This window comes from Lottia gigantea, assembly GCF_000327385.1.
Source record: "Lottia gigantea unplaced genomic scaffold LOTGIsca_5, whole genome shotgun sequence".
Lineage (NCBI taxonomy): Eukaryota > Metazoa > Mollusca > Gastropoda > Lottiidae > Lottia > Lottia gigantea.
In genome coordinates this window covers 3,705,687-3,732,340 of record NW_008709715.1, presented here as the reverse complement: position 1 = coordinate 3,732,340, position 26,654 = coordinate 3,705,687, and the positions used below count along the sequence as shown (strand labels likewise).

The following is a 26,654-nucleotide window of genomic DNA, read 5'->3' as shown; positions in this document are numbered from 1 at the left end:
TAAATTGAACAAAACATGATATCACCTAAGACTTTAAGGGAGTTATTAACATTCTCATGAGCATTTATTACTAATATTATGACATATGTCATAATTGCCTCGGAAATTGTCAGCTGGTAAATAAGATTTTTAGGCAACAATGAATCTCCTTATTACTACCTACAGTCATCAACTTAAACATTCAAATCAGTCACAGGAAAAACAATTCTTCTCAAGCAGTTATTAGCTCATTTGAGACATTCTAAAGAGTCTGTTTAGTAGATCTGCATGTCTCATGATGTGACATACACTTCTGGAATTTACAACAACAAATTTATGCAGTTGGCAGTGGAATTTATTGATCTTAAAATGATGCATTGTTTAATTCTTAAATATTTTGTCTTTTAGCTCAATCTGGATATCCTCCTCAAGGCGGATACCCACCACAAGGCGGATACCCACCACAAGGCGGATACCCACCACAAGGCTATGGACCACCTCAGGGTTACGGTCAACAACAAAACTATGGAAATACGGTAGTGGTTACCCAACCAACTATGACTGTGATTCAACAGTTCAGAGAATCACCAGTACATACAAAATGTCCACATTGTCAAGCTGAGATAGTGACAGCTACTCATTATGAGACTGGAACTCTGGCTTGGATAATTTGCGTTGTTCTGTGCTTTGTTGGGTAAGTTATTTTAAATTTAAAGTTATATTTTGAATTATGAAGAAGTTAACCAACCTGGTGAAATTATTAATTGCCTTGAAGGATGAGATCTGGAAGAAATGTTTGACTAAAAGATCAATATTTGATGGTTGAAATGGTTGCTGCTCTACCAAAAATTCTACTTCAAACAAAGCTGCAAGCTACTTTGACTTATTTAGAATTATATTTCTAGATACCCAATTCCCTAAATCAAATATATATACCACATATAAACCCTCATCATTACTTCTATACAGTATTCAATTCAAGAAAATTTTCATGTTTTACTACTAAATCAAAGGTAAAAACTATAAACAGTTAATAATCTGAAAATTGCTACCGGTACATGTACAATGCTTTTATAATGTAGAGAAATTTTAAATCGCTGAATCCACCTTTCTTTCAGACTTGGATTTGGATGTTGTTTGATACCATTTTGTGTTGATGCCTGTAAAGATGTGATCCACAGTTGTCCTAACTGTCGTCAAACCATTTCAAGATACAGTAGAATGTAAGGGTGTGTTAGGGATGCTATCACTTGATAATTTTTCTATTAATATATTTGGCATTAAAAATAAAAACGCTTTTGAATTTTGTATAATGTATTTATTTAAAACTTTATATATTCTGAGTAGTGATGCATCCCTAAAAAAGTGCAAAATTTCAAGGCTAAAACCCTCACCATTTGATATATTCATAGACTGAAATTTTTTTCTAATATTTGTGATGTTTCAAAAGGTAATCAATTAAAACTGCTGTTTAAGTACGCCTTGAAGTTTTGATGTAAGAGTTGATAACTATGTTTTTTGAAAGCTGACCAAACCATTTTTTTTATAATATATAATATTTTTTTCTATTTATAACATATTATACATCTAATAGACCTGATTTTCATATTTCCTTATAATTTTAGTTTTATGCCAAACTCCTTCAAAAATAATATTTTATTTCTCTCATCAAGAATTTTTTAATTGTTCATTTGATATGAAAAATGCAATTTTTTTTTTTGAAAGTTTTGAATTTTTTTGATTATTTTATGATTTAAAAAACATTTTGATACAAAACTCAAAATCAAATATACTTTTCGATGCTAAAAAAAAAAATTATTTATCATTTCATTAATGACTTTATTTAGCAAAGTTTAATGATACTTGAAATAATGTGCACCTTATATAATGTATGTTTTGAAATGGCCTAGAGAATTTGCATAGTATCTTCACTCTGTTATAAATGTAATTGTGCTTAATTTTGTAACTGTCACAATACTTGCCTTGACTTATGAATTTTGAAACTGAATCAATTCCCAATATTAGCTTTATAAATTCAAATTGATCTGTTCAAAATACAATTAAGAGAGCATATCAAGCAATAGATATGAATCAGTTTTCCAAAGAGCAATTATTAGGAAAAATTTGATTTAGTTCATGTCAATTGTGAAATATAAAATTTGTGAATAGACCTATGCTAATATGCCTAAAAAGTAATTTCACTGTTGGTAACCTCTTATCTTGTGCATCCTGGTTAGAGGTACTGGTAAGATTCCATGATTTATGAGCTTTAAAAGGTTTGAAACTATCATGACTTAGTTAAAATATTTCAATGAGCTTGATGTTAATGAATTTCTTTTTTATTCCTGTAGATCTGTTTTTAACTGATCATAACATGTCCTGCTGTGATGTTTTCTCAATTTTAAATATAAATTTTCTTCACACCAATTTGGCTGTATTTATTCTACTCTCAATATCTCACCCATGTCCAATTGTTTATAGCAATACAGATAGAGATAGAATTCTTTTAAATTGTAACAATAGTTTTAATTGATTTAAGATGAGTTAATTATAAACTGAAATTGATTTGCCAACAATTGTAATCAGACAGTTGGTCATTAGAAAGGAAACCCAAATTAACAGTTTTATTTCAGGATCCTGCTTATAGACAGATACTGGTACAATTAAAGCAAACTAAATTGGCACAGGTAGATTATTTATTGACTAATTCCTGTATTACATATTGGAATTTAATAATAGTCTTATCTAGATCTGTTTGAGATATACCTTGATGTACCACTAATCTTACCGATTGTTTTGTAAATGGCCACATCTCTGGTCGAATACTTTCACCAAGTTTTTCTAATTCTTTCTCTGGGACCTACAAAAATAAAAAAACTTTCAAAGGATAATAACTTAGGATTTAGCTTTGTTAATCTAGCTATCTGTGCTAAGCATTTCCAACTAGAAATCTCAAATTAGATTTTGAGTAGGTCATATTTATCTGGTTAATGTGCAGTGATTTGATCAGTGATATTAATTTATTATTTCCCATTGATATGTTAAGTTAGGCCATATAGTTGATGCTATCCGCTTTCATAGCTAACTGTATCCCTTTTATTTATGATTGTTAATGTCGCAATATCTATCCTTGATTATTAGCAAGAAAAGGATATATCAAGATGAGAGTATTTTTAGTCAACATTCAGGAGCTTGCAAATAAAAATACACTGATAGCACAGATACAATGATATCAATATTGCTTCATGCAAAAGGTATGCAATACATCACAGTGTGAAGGCAATTAATTAATAACATTGTTCTACCTGTAGTAATCTGTGACAGAACTGTTCAGCTGTGATGATATTACTAATATTAATAATGACTATATTAGTGTGAACATCACTAGTTGTTATCATATCATTACCACAGTTTTTAATAGCTGAAAAATACAGAAATATTACATATACGTACAGTATTTAATTTAATTTGATAACTCTTAGGAAACTTGCTATGACAGGTGAAAATACACACATATTACATGGTCCTTTGATAACTATTACTGAAGTCACTATCACAATGTTTTCACAACAAAAATTCATGGGATTTTATATACTGTACCACTTCTGATTATTTAATAGGTAACAATTTGATTACTGAACTCACAGATAATGTAAACTAGTGTCCAAAAGAAACGATACCACCTGTTTGCAACGACATAAAAGAAAAACTAAACAATGCAGAAGTTTAGGATTGGTGTTATGCTTTTGAGAAATCCTTTCACAACATCTGTACAAAAATTTCATTTCAATAAAATCTGTACAACCAATATGACAAGCCTTTAAAGATGGGTGGGGTCGAAAAAAGAACATTTCGTTAGAGCACTGATCACAGAAACAACGGGAAATGTCACACCACACGTCACAAAGTCAAGTCAGTAGCGGGTATGTCCACCGTGAGCATCAATACATGCCAGAACACGCCTACGGACTGATGCCGTCAAACGTATGATGACGTTGGGAGTGATGCGTTGCCACTCCTCGAGGAGACATCGTTCCAAGTCCTGGATGTTGACTGGAGGCACACGGCGACGTCGGATTTGCCGATCGAGGTGGTCCCATAAGTGCTCGATGGGATTCATGTCCGGTGAACATGCGGGCCATGGCAAAACCTGTACGTTGGCGTTGGCAAGGAAGTTCTGTGTCAATCTTGCTGTGTGTGGCCTTGCATTGTCATGTTGGAAAATGAGTCCACGAGGCTGTTGCTGAATAAAGGGCACCACAACAGGCCGTAGGATGTCATCAATATAACGCTCTGCATTCAGGTTTCCACGAATTACGACAAGCCTCGTTTTGACGTCACCACATATGCCACCCCAAACCATTAACCCTCCACCACCAAACAGCCGGACCTGTTGGATACAGTTAGGCGCCAAACGTTCACCAAATCGTCGGTATACAAGCTGCCGTCCATCGTTTTTGAAGATGAGGAATCTGCTCTCATCAGAGAACATAACACGTGCCTAGTCCCGCCGTTGCCAACGTCGAACTCGCCTGGCCCAGATCAGTCTGTTGTTCCGGTGTCGAGGCGTCAGGAGCGGTCTGCGGTAGGGATGACGTGGCCGGATACCATACTGCCGTAGTCTCCTGTAGACGGTCTGTCGACTGATCCTGTGTCCCAGTGCTGTAGCCGCCGTGGACGTCGCTGTTACGTTGCGTTTCCTCAGGTGTAATACCCGAATGTAACGATCTTCACGGGGCGTGGTTACTCGTGGTCTTCCACTCCTGGGCCTGTCTGACGTCTGACCTGTCTGACGTAACCGCTGCATCAACCTGGTGATAATGATGCGTGCGCAGCCCAACCTTCTGGCGACGTCGACGTGTGTCGCTCCTTGTTGCACCATTCCAACGGCTCTCTCTCTCTCGATGGCTGTCAAACGTGGCATATCTTGTGTTCTTTTTGTTGCTGTGATATCAACGTGTCTGATCAGCCGTTTTATACAGTTTTTATGCACGTGCAGAACATGCTAGAGAGGGAAATGTCACTTTCATGAAATTTACGTTTTTTCCCGGAAGTGATCACGTGTTCCCGTTATTTTTATCGACTATGCTGTGTTTGGGATGTGCAATACGAATTGGCATGTTTTCATATTAGACAATTCACTTAGTAAAAAAACAATTTTGAAAATAAGTCGGTATCGTTTCTTTTGGACACTAGTTTATTATTGTTAGGATTTTCAAATGCAGAAGGAACTCTTTAAACAACATTAAAAGGAACATGTATCAGAAAGTATGCTATTCTACAACTCATACTGACAACAAACATCAAACAATATTTCCCCTTATGAAACATAAAATCACCTTTAGCTATCTGTAAAGCCTTTTCATGATCTTCATGTAACCGAGGATATATAGTATCTAAACTAACTAATGCTGGACCTGCTAAAACACCAACTTGTCTCATTGTACCACCAAGTGCTTTACACATCCATTTAGATCTATAATTCAAAAAACTCTTTTAAATGTAATATATACTTATTTTATTGTTGCAATCAGGAACCCCAGACCTGTAGCTATAGGGGGGCAAGGGAAAAATTGATTGCTCCCCAAAACGGTCCACCCATTTCATCAATGCAAATAAACATCACACCCCATTACTAACTTACCTACCTATCAATGAATTCTTTACTACCAGCTACAACAGACCCTGCTGGTGCACATAAACCCTGAAACATACAGAAATACACACAGTGCTAAACAATGTAAAGAACCACAAATTCTAGTAATAATCAAAATTAATGAAATCTATGCACTGCTATTAATCACTGGAAAATAATCATGAGACATACTTACATACTCAATCATATATATTTCAGAAAGTCTCTGATACCTAACCTCTCGTTAAAATCCTTTAATCCTAAAATTAAAGAATCTAAATATTTCATACCTTGGAAAAACAAAGTGTAACTGAGTCCACATATTGTACAATTTCTGCAGGTGAAACCTTCAAATAGACAGCAGCATTTAATAATCTAGCACCATCCATATGAACTTTAATATCGTTTTCATCAGCTAATTTTCGAACCTTAAATAAGATAAATCTTTCTTATAAATAGAAGTAGAATTCACATAAACTCTAGTTGAGCAAAGGTAAGCTATATGTGCATATTGGGTTCTTTCAACACATAACCATAAGTTGTACACTTTATTTTCAATATTCTAGGGTATAAAAGGAAAAACTTACAGAAGTGCGGGTCTATAAGCAGGAATTATCACTAAGTCCTTACTCTCGTAGTAAATATGTGGTTTTACATTTATGTCAATAGAGGGAGTATTCCTAGCGTCAAAACTCTATTATTTCAGTTCCAAAGCATGCATATTATAATTTTGGCTAAAAAGAAAAAAAAAGAGTAATACCTGTTTTAGAAATTCTAAGGGTAAAACTTTTCCGCCACATTTATTATGTGTATTTTCTACACAAATTAATCTTGTGGAGGGATAATGTACGTCGTTTTTATCTCTTATTAAACTGGAAACTTCATCTAAATCAAATGTTCCATCATCTTTATTTTCTACTGATCTTAACTGTACACCTGCTAGCTAGAAGACAATAAAATATATGATACTAGCTTTGTTTATTTCTAATAAATTTTTTAGAAAGGCTCTGTGAGTATTCTAAATTTGCCAAGTGATTTCTCCAAAAAAACATTTTAATATTTTTGTCTGAGATTTTGTAGAGAAAGGTCAAACAGGGGCCTTTTAATAAATATCAAAAAGGCACAATTAATCAATTTTATGATTGATATCAATTCTGGAATTCTGGAAACTTTACCAGACAACAAACAAAATATTTGGAATCCTATTTTTCTACAATGCACATTTATTTTTGTCCGTCACTGACAGTTACATTCTTATTTGATTCTTAATTATCAAATTTCATTTTTATTAACAATTTCACAAGACAAAAATAAAGTCACCAAAAACTCACATGTCCAGCATTACCAACTTCATAATATACAATATGACTTTTGCTACCAATAATTACTTCTTGAAACCTGGATTCACAGTGTACCATTACTACAGAAGAAAATATTTACAAAATAATATGATAGTTTATTCTCTTGTAATACCACTGTCCATTAACAACAGTCCATTAAAACAGAGCAAGGCTTGTTCCAGATGGTCCCTGGGGATTAATACCTTGATAGTCTTGACACTCAGTTTTATAGTTTAATAAGAAACTATATGTCATAGTCAGTATAATATTTAAAAAGTGAATCCTGTCTCCACATTTTTAATAATATCTGGGTTTTGTTGAGCCAATTATCATCAACAGGAGAAATACTTGTTTAATGAATTTCATTTTATCTTAACATTCCAAAAACCGATCAAATTTTTTTCACCATTTGCCTTACATTTAATTCTTCATTAAGAGTTTGATATAAAAATTATACTGTATTCATACACACACCATCAAATATCAACCTACTTGAAATCAAATTGGCCATTGTTCCTGTTGGTACAAATAATGCAGCTTCTTTACCAAATAACTGAGCACATCTTTCTTGTAATTCTACAAAATATTAATATCAATTCTAGATAATAAAATTAGCAAAGGAATACAAATGGTTGACATAAACTATAAATTAATAATTAACAAAATACCAAAAAAATAATTTTTCTGTAACAATTTAAATAAAATGAAATGGTCAATCTGAATGCTTTTCAGTGGCATTTCCAGGCCCTGCGCCCAAACCCCCCAGAAATTTGGCTTGCCACTGTTTGCCCGCCAATTTTTAATTTCAAACCATTAAGTGCTATTGCCCCTGCTCCCCTCTACAATTATGTCGCCTCCACTCAGCCCCTCCACCTAATGCTTTATAGAAACCTCACTGATGCTTCTTGCATAAATGCATATCGTGAAATTAACAATAACAAGACCAAATTTAAATGCCATGTTCTGGAATAAATGGTTCAGAAGTACATCTTACTATTGACAGTTGGATCTTCATTATTAACATGATCTCCTAATGGTGAAGATACCATTGCCTCATACATTTCTTTGGTTGGTTTGGTGACAGTGTCACTTCTAAAATCTATCATAGACATCTTTCTCACTCTCCTAACATTAACAATACTCGTAGACCAATTCAATAGTTTAATACATCTATTCATCTATGAAAAAATATATTCAAACTCATAAACCTAAATCTTGCTTTGTTGCTTTTATCCACACAAGATTAAGAATGATTTAATATAGATTTTAAATAAGATCAGGGTATAGGTTTATAATCCTTAAGCGACATTTAGGGGTAGAGATCACATTAAATAACAGAACGTGATTTTATGGTACACTACTCCTTAGTTTTATTGCACACAACGTTTCAACAATCTACATTGTCATCATCAGGTGAAATGAGGCCATAAAATTGTGTTCCGTTATTTAAGCTGTAGGTTTATGAGTTTGGAAATCTTTAAATTCTTGATGTACAGTGATTCACCATCTCCAATGTTTGATTTCAGATATATACACAATTTATCTTAACCTACTGTTTGGTTGACATTGTTTACCATGCATTACAAAAGATGACAACATTCAAATTCTAATATTCTATTACATTGGGCTACAGCTAACCTGCCACTAAATAACAATTTATATTTATATTATGTGAGCATGCCCTATATATTTATAATGTGGAAGTATATGTGTAATATCTTTTTATGGTGGATTAATTAGATTGGAATGTATATTTTTCCGAGTTTATACATGGTAGGAGAGAGAAGTGGATATGATGATTTCTAGTCACTATATAAGTCACTATAAAGGCAATCATTAAAATTCTATTACTGATTAGCTCAGCTAAAAATTCCAGTGGCCCATCTGTACCTTTAAGTCAATAGTCAAGGTTGGGTAAATTCGAGGTTGGTTGGGTTCACTGTGAGTGGTGATAATTAATTTGACATCTGAGTATCAATTGATTGATGTAGCTTACTTTTAAAATGGGTGTGTGGTGGCAATATTTCTTAAAAAAATATGGAGACTGATAGATAATAAAAATGGCAGACAGCCAGTCTTAACTTTTTTTTTAACAATTAATTTTCACCTCATTACAGCATGATAGCTTTAACTACAAAAAACATTCATAAGGATATCAAATGGGACATAACTCTTCCCTTCACAAAACATATCAGACAAAAACTAATTTTATTATCATTTAGTCATTTAATTTCCATTAGTTTTAATCTTAGAAAATCACACTACAAGTAGAAGAAATTAATGACATGATCCCAAAAGCTTAATATAGCCTTTAATAGAACTGTATATACCTATTTCACCTTGAAAGATTTTGCTGAACGACAGGAAAACGATGTATTTTAACTGGATGATATTAGCCAATCAAATACAATATATTGGCACATGGTAATATGGCTGATGTCACAAAATTCTCTATGATATCGAAACTCTGAATTTCCTTTACGTCAATGAAAAGTTAGAAAGCTCTATTAAGATGCAGAAGTGCCCGACTTGTCCGAAGTGTACTGGATTTTACACTGCTACACATAGAGGTGACTGACTTAATGTTTTTCATACGCTTTTTTTCATTTTATCTGTTCCATCAAGATCAACTCTGCTCTTCTCATACTCATAGTCCGAAACATCTATTCCAGCCTCTGCTAATTTGACACTGTCAGTGAGGTGTAAATTTTAATGAGTGGTTGTGAGTGTAGGGAGTTCAGTTGGATTGAAGGTTTTGCATGAATACTTTTCAATTCTCATACTTTTTGTATGTACATCAACCCAAATACCTTCTTAGTCAAAACAGTACTAATTTAATGAAGTTGCAATCCAATGGCAATGATCTTAAAAATAATGGAACAAATTCATATAGATCTGATAGGTCTATAGAATCAAATAATAAAAGTCATATTGAAATTTAAACAACTTCCTATTGTGCTTTGATCTTTGTTACAGATAATTCTCGTTACAAGTCTAGTAAACAACCTATATTATTAAATTGCGGTCATACATTTTGTGAAATATGTGTTGTAAAGTTAGCTGGTCGTGATGACAAAACAACTATTCCATGTCCACAATGTAAGGTAAGATTTACCATCTAGATTTACTGTTTTATGATATTCCTATGCACCTTGAAATTGCTCAGTGGAATGATTTTCAACTGGCTGTTTTATTGTCAAATTAAGGTAGTGAACCACCTAATGGTCTTAATGATTTAAATACCAACATCATTACATTACATGAAGTTCAGTTTCCATCTTAAAGACAATGGCAACAAATTACTTTTGTCAACATTAATTTTGCAGGTTATAACAAATATACCAGAAGATGTGCCAATGTTCAAAGCTTTAACACCAAATTATTATATAATTGGTCTATTATTTTGTAATCAAAGAACATTATTAGATCAGTAAGTAGTCAGATTTCCAAATGTTCACATATTTAGATGGTGATATACTCTCCCATGTCTTTTCACAAAATTCTTGTCAAGTATTTTTGAACATTTTGAAATTTTAAAATATCAAACACGAAGAGTGAAAATTTGTTCTTTCAAATTTTAACAAATAAATCTCGAAAATGCTATTCTGTATAGCTCTTTACCTGATGAAATATGATTAAATGTAGTTAAGTCATAGTGTTGAATAGAGCATCATCTTAATATGTTATACACATCTTTAACTTTCATGATATCAGCTTAATGATGTGGAAAAATAATGTAAGAAATTTAGATAATTGCCATAAACTGTTAAATAATTAAAAATAAGTTGATGTGAGTACTGTAAATATTATAAAGATTGATTAAAGATGATATATAAATCTGTTTTTATTTAGGGAACTGAGTCGTCTTATCCCAGCTGGTGGTTCTTCTACATTAAAAAGATTTGATAGAAAATGTAAGTTTAAATAGAATTTGGTAGCTCAGAAAAAATTAGACACTTTTCATATTAGGATTTCTCATAAAGTATCAAAGTTATGATCATAATATTTGACCTCATACTTATAGAGGTGTTTGTCATCTTTATCAAAATTATCTTCATAGGTTGAAACACTTCGAATCCTTTGAAAAACCTTGTCAAAAAATAATGTTGTCTAACCTAACTGACAGAAACTGCATGTGTATTTTTAAAGCAGATTAACACAAAGAAATATTTTTATGTAAGGTCAATAAATTTTGAGAAACCAGACAAACCAAGATAAGATTTATCAGGTTGGCTTATAAACATTAGCCCTTACTTTTCAAGATTCATTAATATTATTGAAAAACATATATATACAATTTGTAAAATGCAATTTCTTATGTTACAATTTCATTACAGACCTTATTGTAAATTTGCTACGTCAATAAATGTTTTGACTATTGCTACTTAAGTTTTTTATCTATCGTAGATGGTGAGAAGTTACTATGTCAAGAATGTAATTTAAATAAAGCAACATGTAGATGTGTTAAATGTGATAGCTATTATTGTGGATTGTGTTTTACTAAAGTAAGTATTATTTAAAAAGATTTTGGATAAGTTTGAGATAATATCTTGATTCACAATACTATTTCAGCAATTTAGCATGATAGTTGCATTGAATTTGTTGATTATTTATGTATGTCTAAACTAGTTATTTTGATTATTTTATCAGGTACATTCTGGATATAATTCATTACGACACCATCAAGCATTAGAAATATCAGATGGAACAGAAAGGTAAGAAATTTCTGTATTTTTTATAAAATGGCTGCGTACACATTCTTAAAGCCACAATGCCACCAAAACTATAAAAAAAAGTAAAAGAAATCCTTATTGAAATAAAGCTGGCAGTAAGTGTATGATGTAACCATGCCTGGTTACCTTTCTTTGTTATCAATAGTAAACCTCTTTCAATTTACTCTCTGTCTCATGGCTTTCAAGTAGCTTATATATGATATGAAACTTCACTGACTCTTGATTTTTTAGTTATATATTTGTTTACTTTAGTGTAATCATTAAAGAAGAAGTTGCTCCTGTATGTACAGATCATGATAATAGACCTATAGAATACTATTGTGAAGATGATTTAACACCAATCTGTTCTCGCTGTGTAATTATGGGAGCTCATAAAGGACATTCTATATCCTCTATGGAAGACAAGGTAACTAAGGTTCACAATACATACCTTATATTACATGATTCTAGATAGTTATAAAATAGTTAACTATATTACAGTTATTTATTAAATGTATTAAAATATAACCGTTATTGTGAAATTACTCAAGTTCTCTGCCTCACCATTTCTAATGACCTTTGCTGCACTATTATCTTTAATCTTTGTTGTTAATTATGACATGTTATTTTCTAATACTTAGAATAAAGGTGTATTGGCTGAAATGGAACCAGCATTACAGACAGCTAATTATGTTGTCAAAAAACTGAAAAAAACTGAACAGGTAAAGAAAGTGATTTTAAATTCTATTTTTTTCTACATATTTGAAAGAATCTTTAAAATAGATGAAATTTGCAGTTTGCATTCAGATGAATTGATTAAACAAATAGCATAAAAATACATGACTATTTTCAAAATACTGAAATCACAAAATGTTTGGACTTTCAAAATTTATCAATCAAAGCATATGAATTTATAGATTTACAAATTAGATAATCAAGAATTCTACAAAAGTTTTCTACTCATATTTTAATTGTTGCTTTATACCTTTTCAGTCATTTAATGATTTCTCCCCAAATTTTAAAGCAGAAACAACTTCTGTGATAGAAGAAATCAGAGCTCATTTTATGTCATTACATGGAACAATGCAAGCAAGGTAGTATTTTGATTTGAAGATTTATACAATAATAGAACACTGAAATATTCTGTATCTAAAACTATGTTACTGTGTGTTAGTTATCAAAATGAAATGAAATGAATGGAGTTTTTTACGTCCTACGTGTTAGTAATCAAAGCCTTTTTTTTTAAGTTTAATTCAAGTAAGCCAAGGATTATGAAACATCTCATTTTCAAAATCAAGAGATTTAATTCCCTGCTTAAAAGGAAATTTCATGGCATTATATGTTTTTGGAAAGAGACTTAATGTACTTATTAACAGTTGGAATCATTTACAATATTGTAGAGAACACCACTTAATCAAAGAAGTATATGATAAATTTAATGATTCCTTATTACCTGTCTTGTATAAGGTAAGAATTAGTAGATATTCTTTTATCCATAGCCGTATATTGCTTGCATATATATGATGCAGAATTAGTTTTAAATGGAAGGTGTAATAGACCACACTGTATATATAAGAAATTTTAAGCCAAGGATTTATATAGCTTACATTATGAATGTCCTTTTCTTTGTTTACAGAAATCTGATTTACATGAAGAAAAGAGACGACTCGAAGCAGCTATTAAAGGTATATCTTTCTTTCTTATTTATTTCTAAATATTTAATACATAATACTATTAAGGAAAGCACTTTTGAAAAAAAAAAATGTTAAGACAAAAAAATATGTGATTTATCAAAGAATTCAAGCAATTATTTGGTTACCTGGTTATATTTCAGCTGCCCAGAGAATATTAAACAATAATAATGAAACTGTACTGAATGCTAAAGAAATATTAGATCACTTATTACGAGCTAGAACTATACCTTGTACGGCTGTAAAACAAAATATAACAGATACAACAGACAGCATCAAGTAAGTACAGATACTTAATACTTGACTTTAAATAGGAGAAATCATCTTAGCTTAGAACACATGCATGACTTGTGTAGGACAATTGGTATGACTCTTTCAACTGCATCATGTGATACAAAAACCACTTTGACATCATGGCCGATCTCTCCTATGCAATATTTTTTACAACAGTTATTTATTTTCAAAAGCTACAGTAGTAGTAAAACCTTAAAGTAGTGAATTTTTGATTTCTAAAAAATTAGGAATTGCAGAATAAAACTTTCCTGATTTAATTGACTTACATTTTCAAAACCTTTTTCCTATGGTTTAAGTGTTAACATATATTTTCTATTATATCAGATGGAACAGTGGTGAACCTATTGAAAGTCTTATTAATCAACATGGTAGTATTGAAGGTTCTGTGTCTTCCAGGTTTGTACCAGATTTTTTAATAAAATAATTAATGTACATTATTTCAAAGTAAGGGGATTCTATTTAATAGAAAAATTATTTATTGTACAGGCAAAGTAGTTGACATAAATGAATCGGATAGTTATAGTATTTTATAATTTCAGGTTTAGTTTACAGACTATTGTTGATATACCTGATACGGATGATTCTGATAGTCACAGTTCTATTAGTCATTCTAGCTATACTGATACAGTTAATAGTAGTGAAGATGTTATTGTTGAAGGTAAATGTTTATTGTATTGCTTGAACATATTTGAAAACCAACGATGAATTAGTCTCTCCACTGTCACTGTCCTGTAAGTATCAAATAAGTGTTAACCGGTATTTCAGATGAAAGGAGTGATTTAGAAGATGATGTCCAGAAAAAGAATAAGAAAACATTTCTTATGGAAAAGCAAAGCTATAGAGCTAAATATCCAGGTAATTCTAGAATTCTGACTTTTTAGTTCAATATTTACCAATATATACATTTGGCTTTTACTAGGCTATCCTGATATCTCTAAAAACATGTAAATGCTCTTATAACTCGAATCTGTAAGAACATAAGAAGAAGAACTTTCCTTTAGGAAACTAATATCCTTATCATTGACTTATTGTTGGTTTCAGGAATTCATTTTATAAATGAAATGAAGTCCTAATGTTGTCCTTCTTAAGAGAAAAGGTGGATTTTTTTTAAATGTAAAATGGTAAACTATCTAATAGTGATAAGTTTCTTTTCATTTTACATGTATTTAGGTCATTGTGAACAAGTTTATGTAACACATATCAAGAGTCCCGCTAAATTTTATTGTCAGAAGAAAACAGATCAAGCAAAATTAAACAATTTGATTAAAAATATGAATATTTGGTGCCGAAGTTTGGCAAAAGAATCAGACATTCCAGCACATGTTGAAGAAGGTATGAATTGTATTTCTGTTTAGTTACATCAGTAATATGACTTGCTCATTGAAACTGAGGTCATAAGTTCAAAGCAAAATGATCTTTAATGGACCCTTCTCAGTTTAAAGATTCGATAAAATGATTTCCATTTCAAAATCAAAATCAAAATAACTTAATAATGTCTTGTGAAAATGGTGCTACTGATTTCTTATTTCACAGATGGCTTGGCTGCTAATACTGCTACAAACATGATATATGATTTTAAATATTTTAAATATTAACAGGTGATTTAGTATTAGCTCAATACAGTGCTGATAAAAAATGGTACAGAGCTCGTGTTTTAGTTGTGATTCCCCCAAAATCTTCACAAGACACAACATCAAATACAATTACTACTTCAACTTCTGACAGAGATACACAATCTACCACACAAGACAGTGAAACATCAAGTACCATAGACTATGACAATCAAAATAAAACTAAAAATAGGAAAAAGAAAAAAGATAAATTGCAAACAAATGAAGAACAAGCAGAAGTATTATTTTTTGATTATGGTAATCATGAAGTCATTCCAATTAGCAGGTAAGAGATAGGCTTGGCTGTATTCTTAAGAAAACGTGATACAAATCATTTTGCTTCAATACAGATTTATTTACTGATTATATGTGACAAACTTTGAATGATTTTATACAGGGAAAAATTAATTAGATTTGATCAAGAGAATTCTATATATGTCATGTTAAACTACATTAGATAGATCTACAACAATATAGATTAATCTGTTTCTTTCAGAACAAGACATATGCAACAAAGATTTTTAAAAGTACCACAATTTATGTTAGAATGTGCTTTACATGATATTGAGCCAATTAGTGATGTAAGTTTTATTAGATCTGTTTGCTTTCTATTCATTATTACCATTGTATTTATTGACGGACACGAAACATTGGGACTAACACTAACAATTAAATTTTTGAATATTGTACAGTTAATTTTTTTTCAAGCAACAAGCATCATCATTTCTCTTCCATTATTACTTTTAGAATGGTGTATGGTCCAAAGAAGCAGCACAAACCTTCAAGAAGATGATAGATGGTAGAGTCATGTATATGAATGTAAGATAGAATTAACAAGTTTTGTTATTTTAATCAAAAATTGCAAGCTTGGGTAAATAAAATTAAAACATTGCAATTAAACCTTTGGACCCAGTATTCTATAATTTTTTGAACATTGTCATGGTTGTAATTTGTAATAATACTTCTGTCAAATTTTGATGTTGGTGTTTTATATTGAAAATGACCAGAAGTTGAAAAGGAGAACTTGAAATAAATACAGCTATTGCAAGTCTCGAATTTGTGTGAATTCTTCCAATGCGATATTGCCCTATTTACAATTGTGTTTATTATGAAGTATATAAACAGTCAGTTGTTTCTACTTGTACATACACAATGAAATTGATATTACAGGTTATAAGAGAAATTAATGGTATATTACAAGTTGATTTACATAAACCAGCACATAATGATATTATGGATGATAGTCCTGTATCTTTACGAGAAAGTTTGATATTTTTAGAATTGGCTTGTTTTAGTTATAACAGTGAACCTATCGGAGTAAAACCAGGTACAGTCTAATTCTACATCCTTAGTTTCATTTCTAAAACCATCTATACATAAGATTTACTAACTTTACACTGACTTTATGGGCAATTAAATATATGAACATTACAGACTCTGAGTTCACAATCCCAGTTGTAGTGTGGCATTATTTGAAAGTGAAAATGAAATTTCTTAGTTTAGTTCATTTCTCCAGACATGTGATATCTATTACCCTCTCACTATCTGGCCATCTTGTATTTGTAGTATTACCTGCCTCAACCAATGCTGGTAGAAATTATACAACACCAGAACCTAAAACAGAAACTGATATATTCCATGTTTGTGTAACTAGTCCTGAAACACCACATAGTTTCTTTGTACAGCCTGTAAGTATATCAAAATAATTTTTATGTCTTGCAAACCAAGGAAGCTCAGATAACAGGAACTTTTGATTGATGCATCATTGATAGAGATAGTTCTTGGCCACTACATGATACTTTCTGTCTCCCTTAATCAAATAAGAGGCAGTAAAAGAGAATGTAAAATCCAGTACATGGATTTCAATGTCAAGAATTTACCTTTTGACAGATCAAATACAATTAAGAACCTTTGAATTTTAAATCCTTTTAATGTTCTGTCTATGATGGGTGATCAATCATACAAACATTCATTGTTTATTATTATAGTTAGGAGATGAATGTAAATATTTAACCAATATGATGGCTAAGATGCAGGACACCTATAATGTAGATAGTGGTGATCTCTATACTGTTTATTGTCCTGTTAAAGGTATAGTATCCTTAATAAAGTTTTCTTAGTTTACCAACAAACTGATTTGAGAACTGAATATCTTTCATTTTCTGTCTGACAATATATCTGGAGCTAAATGAAAGTCAGCCCAAAATCTTTACTTCTACTAATGGAGACCGGCTTTACCATGTTCCTTGAAGACTGCCTACATTTGATTGTCTATTGTCAGTGCTTAATTAGTTATGTTATATTGTTTAAGACTGAGTTAAACTTAATGGAAAGACATTGCATTTGGCACATAGCTAACTTAAAACTTCAATGGGACATTTCATGGTTGATAAATATAAGTATATTACTATGAGTGTTATAATCTATTTTAGGTATGATCTGTGTCGCTCTATATACATCAGATAATCAATGGTATAGAGCTAGAGTTATCAATATACCAGGTAGAAAGTTGGTAGATGTACAGTATGTAGATTATGGTTATGTTGATCGTATACCATACTGGAATATACGCAAAATATTAGATACATTCCTAGTATTGCCCCCACAGGTTAGTATTATATACACATTAATTGATTGAAGTTTTCTTTGTGTTCATAAAGTGATGAGAGAGTAATTAAAAGGTTATTTTAACAACAAGAAAGGTTTATATCAAATACAAGATGTTTTTTTTAACTGTAAAATATCAAAGAAATATCCCCTTATTGGATAAATCAAAATAGTCAGATTATTGTAATGTAGAAACTGATTATGATGTTACTTTGATGAGATGTTAAATGTTAGACTTCTAATATTTCAAAAATTCGGAATAGTGATATATTTGTGTGAATGTTTAATGCTGTATTTCAGGCAGTATATTGTAGATTATGTGATATTGAACCAATAGATAGTAAACTTGGCTGGTCCAATGCGGTTAGTGAAAGCTTAATTTTACTTCTTATTATATGTCTAATTATTTTGAAATATTTTACTACTTTTAGATTTTTGCAACTATGTTCTCAAGTGTTAGTAGTTGAGGTTAGACAAAGCATTGCTGCTACAAACATTGAACTTAAGAGATACCTGCTATCATGAAGGAGTAGGGTAATGACAATGTCATGAAAAAATCCATATTGCATGTGACTTATGTTCATTGGGCTAAATCCATGTCTTACCCAAAGAAAACTTTCATATTTAGATCCTCGTTATTATATGTTTCTTATTCAATGTAATCAAACTAAACTTTTATATATCTCTTTAAGGCATTAGATTGGTGGAAAGATGCAGTATTATTTAAACAATTCCATTTGAAAATTACCGGTGAGAAATTACTTGAATTGCACATTTTCAACATCATAGACAGACATTATGTCTGCATTTCCACATTTCACTTGTAAAATGAAGTACATTCCCATGCAGTACAGTTATGATTCTTATTATTCATAGATTGATGATCATAGATTACCTACAACTTTATCCCAATGGAACATTGCCTGACATAAAAACATCATTTTATTTATTAATGTATATTTTTGATAAGGTCTACCAGCCAATGTGTTTGATGTTGTATTAACACCATTAGTAGAAGATTATCAACCTGATAATATCAACACACAGTTAGTACAGAGAGGTTACGCTATCTCTACTGGCGTATGGTAAGTATTAGTGATTTTAGATTCAGCTTAAAAAAAATTAAACACAATTATATAAAATATTATTCCATTGTTTCATGGTACACAATGTGTCAATAATGAAAATGCTCTGAAAATGCTGTACTGCCACCAAATTTGGATACACTGTTTAATATGATCTCCTTAATCTTGCTGAAGGATTATAAATGGCTAGTAGAAACAAATTTGTGGTATCGCTTGTTCAGCAAACTTTGTTAAGTGGCTTAGCATAGATTATACATATTCTATGAGCATTGCATAGATTTTCATGTTAAAGTTCATCACAAATTAAATGTATATGCATAAAGGCAATAAATTATTTTTTCCTATAAGTTATACCAGTTTTTAGCTATCAGTTATCACTTTAGATATTTCTTACAGGTCAACTGGTGTTCAGGCAATTGAACCTTACAAAAAATGTAAGACTAAGAATACTGGTGATGATCATGCTGGAAATCAAACCATATCAAATACACCATATGTAGAAAATTCATCCACTGGTCCAAATACTCCTAGAATGGTATGTTGTCAATTTGTGAGCCGTGGGTAATCTCAGTCTTTTCATTCAGTTCAAACTTGAAACATCAACAATGGTTGTGGTCTGGTTTGTATCTGTTTATATTAGAAGCTAGATATTGGTGGGAAACAAACTGTTTCTTTCTCAATGATTGTACATACATTGATCAAAGTCTTTCTGTTGTATTTTAGGTCAGTCCCGAACGAACTCCAGTTAACTCACCACTCACAAGTCCTTCAAAACAATTCAGAACCAATACTCATCAACCATCTTCATTGACTGTACCAAACTCTTGTTCTATCCCCTTTTCTAATACCAACTCTTCATCTTATATTTCATCTTCACCATACTCTACATCAACTTCACCTAAAGCCAAACCTAATGTTGCTCAAAAACTTCATGTCAATGTACAGAAAGCAGCGGAACAATCCTCACCTAGTCTAACTAAAGATGGTTCTAACACGGATACTTATTTAGAAGTGTTTGTTAGTGCATACGTCTCTCCGTCCAATTTCCATGTACAGCTTGCCAAGAAACATGACACTGCACTTAAAGAGTAAGCTATATCTTATTTTACATTCTTGACTCCAACTAGTCTCTCTATATAATAATATGTCTAACACCACAACCAAGTCATATTAGAATGATTTTCTTGCTTTTGCAATTTGATTGGCGGTAAGTTTCGAATACTGATATGATAAGACAAATGACGTTATTTAGTTAAACAAGCTAAGGAAATTGTCTGCTATGGACTGTGCATGCTAAAGGTACTTACTGTTTGAGATTGAAATGGTAAAAGTAGAATCAATAAAGATTTCTTGTCAAAATTAGACCCATTGCACATTACATGGTTTATTTTATACAAAGACTTTCAGAAAAGTAGTAATTAAAAGTAAATATAATTGCATCATTTTCATGTTGTGTATTTGTCTTGTAGTCTGATGAGCCAGTTACAAGCAGATTGTGATAGAGCTGACCTTAAGGGAGAAAAGGTTTGGAGGAAAAATGAATTCTGTGCCTGTAAATACTCTAAAGACAATATGTGGTATAGAGCTAAAATATTAAATGTGATAAATAAAAACTTATATCAGGTACGTCTTCTATATCAGCAAGAAATTTTGAAAAGTTGGTTAAGTTCTGAACTAGTGATTTATATTTGAACACAGTGATTACTTTAATGTTTTTAAAAAGTGGTTCATTTTTTTTTTTACGACTTATAGATGCAGCTAGTAGATTATGGTCATATAGATCATTGTGGCTTTAATGATCTACGTAGTTTGAACAATGAACGGAGAAGAAAGAGTTGCTTTGCTGTCAAGTGTCATTTAGCTTCCTTATATCCTGCTGGTTCTACTGATAGACATAGATGGTCCATAACAGCTCGTGAATTCATGGAAAATCAAATCAAGGATAAAACATGCCTTATCAAAAAACAGGTAAGATATTTGGTACTGTCTTTTTTTTAAAAACCTAACCTAATGAGTCTGGCACCACTGACTGAATGGCATTTAGCTGTAATTTTGGGAATTTCTGTTATTGTCCAAGCGTCATATATCTGATTGGTTGGTTTCATGCCTTACGTAGTTTGTGGTCCAGAGAGTTAAAGTCTTCTCATTAACCTTAAGGGTTTGATCTTGGTATATGATATCTTTAGATTGTTAAAACAGATTTTCCCCATGTTTATAGTGCAGATGTAGAAAAAGTTCTTCATAATTTATAGCAGACAACCTATTGAGGCTATGTGTGGAAATATAATTGATAAGGCTAATACAACTCTCATAGCACAGAAAATGGAATTTCATTTCTGTCATATGAGCCATCAGTTAAATGTTTTTAAATGTTCTTGACAGAATCGATGTTACATACTGTATAACTAGTAATGTTTCATATATATCCATAGGGTGATATTGTGTCAGAAGATTTAGGACTACCTATAGATTTAATAATAGAAGAAGAGGTTCCTGAATCTGCTTTAGAACCTTCACGAAAAATATATTATGGCCTGATAGAAAAAATTGTGGATGCAGGGCTAGCTATTCCAATTAAAACGTAAGGAAATCCTTTTTGTATGCAGTCTTTAGTTTAGATTGTTACTTAGTCATTTTTCCAGGTAATTCGTACTCAAATTTGTAAAATTAAAGATTCAGATTCATTATGTCTTGTATTATGTTTTCTACAATAGAAGCCCATTTTACTTAAACTTTGACTGATTTTGTTTTGTAGATCACCATCCAAAAAACCTAAAGTTGATAATCCGTACTATACATATAAAAAACATCCAATACCTGATAATGATACATTGATTGTAGAACCAACATTTGTTGATTATGATTGTATTATTTATACTCAAATCTGTGATGAAGGTAAATAAAATTTTGAAAATAAGTCAGATGTCCGAAGATCACATAGCAGGAAACTCTTGAGCAACAAGATGTTTTTTTAGGTTCTGTTTAGATATTTCTAAGGTTTACCATATTCAGAATTCTTGAAAACAGACTATGGCATAGGGAACATAACAGTGTTCATTTCCAATGATGTAATATTGAATATAAAGTTGAGGCTTCTTGATTAATATGATACATGTCATGTTCTTATTTTTTCAGAAGAGGAAATGAATGAGTTCACTCAAATGATCCACAAGAAATATAGTGATGTAGAACCTGTTGTGTGTGACTGGAAGATTGGTCAAGCATGTGTTGCGTTATTTGAACTAGATGAATGTTGGTATAGAGCTTCTATTGTAGAGATGGAAGATGACAAGGTTCAAGTAAGTCTTCTGACAAATTTAGTAAAAATGAGGCTAATTAAGATATAAAAAAAAGATGTGCTGAAGATTTAATGTAAAAAATCTGAAAGTTTTAGATGGACCAAAGAGGCAAAATGTTCCCAATCTAAAACAGTGCTGTTTGGCATTCTGTAAACAGAAATGGTGACTGTTATATTATTGGGGAAACAAAATGACGAACAAGTGTGTCTCTCCAAAGACAGTGTTATTTTCTTCTATCCCATTATAAAAATATATTTATCTTGTGTATTAATGATCCTTTGAAAGGCTTATGATTTTCATATTGAACATGAAACATTTCTAATATCCTACCGTCTTGATTCATACATTTGAATGATCTTGCAGGTGTTATTTGTTGATTATGGTAATTCATCATGGCAGACCTATTCCAGTATCAGACCACCAATACCAGAATGTTTAAAAAAACCATCCTATTCATTACAATGTTATCTCCATAATGTTATTCCAGTAAGTTTTGTAATACTTTTTGGAACTGAATATATTTTATAGTTGTCTGATCTATGGGAATCAGGCATATAAACAGAAAATTTGAATTTGTTTAAGAGGTGATGGTTTTGAGTTATTGAGATGCTTAATGCATTGTTTATATTATTAATCTAAATCTATATTGTAGGTCAGTGAAAATGGACAGTGGCCAGTTGTAACATTAGAATTTATACATAATAAATTAGTTGGACATCAAGTTACTGTACATAAACAGGTAAATACTAAATTTTACAGTTTGAATAGATATTTATTTTAACAAAGCTGGTTCTTATAGTATCCTGTACCTCTTTATTCTCACAATTGAAGTGGACTATTTTTCATGAACATTAAATGCAATTTCTCTTCTTTTAGGGAGTTTTGGTACTGCATTAACTCTGAGTGTTTAATCCTTATAAACTGTCTTGTCAGACTTGATTTACTCTCTCATTAAAAAACACTTATGATTCAAACACATTTGATTTCTGTCTAAAAGTCGGAATGAAATATCTATAAAATTTATATAGACTGCTACAAATTAGATAAAGTACTGAGAATTACCAGTTCAATTGAGTTACACTTCATACATGTGGAGAATTTTTCATGGGTTTTCTGGAAAAGTTTGCTAGATAGTTTGATTATTATGTTGATTATTTTAGGCTGTGACTGAAGATGAGAAATTATTAGTCAACATCAATTTAACTAATGGACAAGATTTGACTGACTTATTACTGAGTAAACAATGTATACAAATAATTGATGATATGACTCCAGCGTATAATATTAGTACAGCTGTCACTAAAATATTACAGGTACAGTCAACATTGCATCATTCAGCTGGCCACAGCTATTGTTATCAAAGGAATTGTAAAGAGGATATTTAATTTTTCGCACCATTTGAATCTTCTGTCAGACGTCGGTGGCTTTTTCAATTTCACTGAAACTTAACATTGTATGATGTCAATGTTGCAAAGGTCTTTTGATGTTATTAATAGTTTTTGTGGTAGTGACTTCACCAATGTCGAGTGATAGTTGAATTGCAAGAACCACTTTGTGGAGTTTCTAGAAGTAAACTAGATTTCCAAATCTTAGGTCGTTAGCCCTAATCTATACCTTTATATTATTATTAATTTTAGGAAACCACATTAAAAACTGTTGAACCTTTCTCGTGTGGTTTCAAGTTTCCAGTAGCTGTAACAAATATTGAACTTCCAAATCTGGTAAGTACTAAAATGATATTAAAAAATCAGCCATCAATATTCTTTAATAATGTTACTGTTCTATAACTATATAGGCTTCATGCAGTGTTTATAATCACTTACATTAACTGAAGTCAAATAAAAATGCTTTTAGTATGATCCAACGTACTTTTGACAGATAGAAACTATTTACACCTTTATATCTTTATTATTAAACTTTCTAGATTTATTGTCAACATAAACCATTAGATGCTAATCAAGGTACAGAAGAGTATCGTGAAGAAGCCACTAGGATTAATAATAGTTTAGAAGAGTTACAAAGACTATCCATAGATATCAATATGTCAGCTCCTCAAAGTCATGTATGGACCACATTACCCAAACCTGGTATGATCTTCAATATCTTATCTTACGTGCAGGATTATATTTTGTTTCAAATTGTTCTGTTTTTTTCATTTTCACTTTATTCAAATAGCTTTGTGTATGTGACAGTGAATTTGAACTAATCAAACAACCTAAAAACTGGAAAGCTTGCCCATACTTGTGTGATGTTCAATAGTTTTGTGTGTTGAGTCATGTGTTTCTAGAAATATTTGACCAGATATACTATTTGATTTTATTTTTACAGGAAATATTTGTTCAGCTCAGTATAGTATAGATGATTATTGGTATAGAGCATTAGTTATCACAGTAGATGAAGAGAGTGATCTTGTAAAAGTCCTTTTTGTTGATTATGGAAACTCAGAAGATGTTCCTAAAGACAGGTATAACATATACTTTCCAGTTTAAGCTTAATTCAAATCTTCTCCTAAAAGGTCATATACATTATTACCCAGAACAAGAATGTTTTGAGCAAATAAAATGCAATTCTACAAGTTTCAGGATAATGTTTTTCAGTGGTGCTATGGCATTTATTCATAACTAATTAAGTAAGATATACATTTATGGTTATCTCACTTCATAAGTTTTGAAATTGACAAAACACATCTGTAAACCTTTCAGATTGAGAGTTTTACCCAAGAAATTACAGAAATTGCCTATGCAGGCCATGAGATGTTATATAGCTGATTTAGTTCCACCAGATGGTCAATCATCATTTAGTTTTGAATGTTTAAAATTATTACCTCAAGTTTTAGATGGTCAGGAGTTCTTAGCTGATGTCAAGGTATAGATCATTCTTGAAATTTAAAAAAAGTATTGTGAGACATTTTGTGGTCGAACTGAAAGTCTGATTTCTTTTATCTCATTATTCCAGTTGATTAAGAGGTAAAAGGTTTCAGATAACATGGAAAATGAAAAAAGCTAAATGTATAGATTTAGGATTTGCTGGTATGGATGATCTCTTCTATCCATTTTATTTGTTTTATTTTTCAGTCTTCAGAACCTCTCACTATAGATCTGTTTCTAATGAAAATGGAAGGAGAAGGCTTACAGTTAGCACATCAGTTTTTAGTAAATGCACGCTTGGCCAAGTTTGCTCCAGCTTCAAATTTGTAAGTATTTTTAACTTATTTGATGTTGTTTTTATCTCCTTTTGAATCTTATATATAAATGCTTAATATAGTGGATCTAATTAAATTTATTGATTTTATATAGGTTGGATATGGCTTTAAATGGTGGAAGAAGTGATGATACACCTGATGTAATATGTGAAGAGGAAGAAGTGAAAGAAAAGTTACTTTAAACTATTGTTTTATTGTTTGGAAAAATTGCTAACATAGCTGTTTGGTGTCTAAGTATTATAGATCTAAATCTCCTAATAACTGGTGTTCTAGTCATTCCTCTCTATTTTATCATTCTTTTCTTTGTTTTATTGTTTTCCTTGTTATGTTTTGTGTTGAATTTTTCATAACCATATGGTTCAATTTAGTGTAAAACTTTAGTTCACTGTGTTAATGCAAATGTAAGTAAAAGATGATATTCTGATACCCTTAGATACCTGTACAACTGCTGAATAATAAGATCTGAAGTATTTTCTTTACACCTTTTGTAAATGAAGATATCATTGATGTATGTTAATGTTTCATAATGTGCTGTCAAAATAAGATATGAGTTGAGTTCCAATCGAACTCTTCAATGTTTATTCTTTTCTTAGTTGTGAAATTATTGTTATTTTTATAATGAGCCTGAGAATCTGGTTTTGTATAGAAATATTAAAAGATGTTAAATCTTTATGTAAAGTTTGGGAGTAGTTGTGTCTATTTATCCTTCACTTGGAGAAGCAAACTAGAATTTGCTCACTAAAACACAAATGCTGGTTGAACTGACACTCTTCACACACTTTTTACTCCATCTTATGAGTAGATATTTATTTCCCTTGTCTGAAGTTCAGTAAGAAGAATCATTCATGAAATCCAGATGATGTGCCTTACTGATCTACAGGTCCGCAAGGGCCTTAACGTGGTAGATCAACAGAAGACCACCTTGACATATTCGGCGTTCTGGATATAGCATTTTGCGTAGTATGATTCACATACTGAAGACTTTATGACCTTCATGGTTGCTGATCAGAACTCTTGGTCAATACTCTACAAAAGTGATCACATTGCGCCAGTTTGAAGCCTCTTCAATGAAGGTTGATCTTTGTTAAAAAGTCATAATCTTGTTGGTCGTGTTTACTCCAATCTTGAATTATTACTTCTTCGAGTCAACTTTTGCCGAACCGGCAAGAATTTAACCCTGGTGTTTAATGTGAGTACATC

General features: G+C 31.3%; 3 protein-coding genes across 3 annotated transcripts; 2 read left to right on the top strand and 1 right to left on the bottom strand.

The window, feature by feature from the left end:
- The first annotated feature begins 22 nt into the window (after positions 1-22).
- Positions 23-2,809, top strand: LOTGIDRAFT_183210 (hypothetical protein). Its single transcript, XM_009062002.1, has 2 exons — positions 23-673; positions 1,098-2,809. Exons 1-2 carry the CDS (start codon positions 537-539, stop codon positions 1,204-1,206), a joined length of 246 nt encoding a protein of 81 aa, XP_009060250.1. The 5' UTR covers positions 23-536; the 3' UTR covers positions 1,207-2,809.
- LOTGIDRAFT_154302 (hypothetical protein) lies at positions 2,672-8,066 on the bottom strand (the record flags this gene model as incomplete). The annotated part of the gene is made up of 9 exons (XM_009062001.1): positions 2,672-2,839; positions 3,285-3,400; positions 5,319-5,455; positions 5,628-5,683; positions 5,905-6,042; positions 6,375-6,557; positions 6,946-7,034; positions 7,447-7,530; positions 7,949-8,066. The coding sequence occupies 9 exons, from the start codon at positions 8,064-8,066 to the stop codon at positions 2,672-2,674; spliced, it is 1,089 nt and encodes a 362-aa protein (XP_009060249.1).
- Positions 8,067-9,466: 1,400 nt separating this feature from the next.
- On the top strand, positions 9,467-26,135 carry LOTGIDRAFT_229104 (hypothetical protein; the record flags this gene model as incomplete). Its single annotated transcript, XM_009062000.1, has 42 exons — positions 9,467-9,524; positions 9,931-10,058; positions 10,281-10,384; positions 10,807-10,868; positions 11,362-11,459; positions 11,605-11,669; positions 11,940-12,093; positions 12,308-12,388; positions 12,660-12,760; positions 13,067-13,133; positions 13,303-13,351; positions 13,501-13,636; positions 13,976-14,047; positions 14,191-14,309; positions 14,417-14,506; positions 14,822-14,983; positions 15,250-15,547; positions 15,758-15,842; positions 16,009-16,080; positions 16,432-16,588; positions 16,828-16,949; positions 17,250-17,352; positions 17,694-17,869; positions 18,169-18,231; positions 18,561-18,618; positions 18,839-18,953; positions 19,350-19,488; positions 19,677-20,041; positions 20,423-20,576; positions 20,706-20,921; positions 21,386-21,534; positions 21,709-21,848; positions 22,089-22,252; positions 22,616-22,738; positions 22,905-22,991; positions 23,413-23,565; positions 23,890-23,973; positions 24,177-24,339; positions 24,581-24,716; positions 24,955-25,117; positions 25,327-25,445; positions 25,549-26,135. 42 exons carry the CDS (start codon positions 9,467-9,469, stop codon positions 25,634-25,636), a joined length of 5,238 nt encoding a protein of 1,745 aa, XP_009060248.1. The 3' UTR covers positions 25,637-26,135.
- Between the last annotated feature and the right edge of the window lie 519 nt (positions 26,136-26,654).

Coding starts and splice junctions, on each gene's coding strand:
- LOTGIDRAFT_183210 (XM_009062002.1), top strand. CDS start 537: ATGACTGTGATTCAACAGTTCAGAGAATCACCAGTACATACAAAATGT. Junction 674..1,097: donor GTTGTTCTGTGCTTTGTTGG/GTAAGTTATTTT, acceptor CCTTTCTTTCAG/ACTTGGATTTGGATGTTGTT.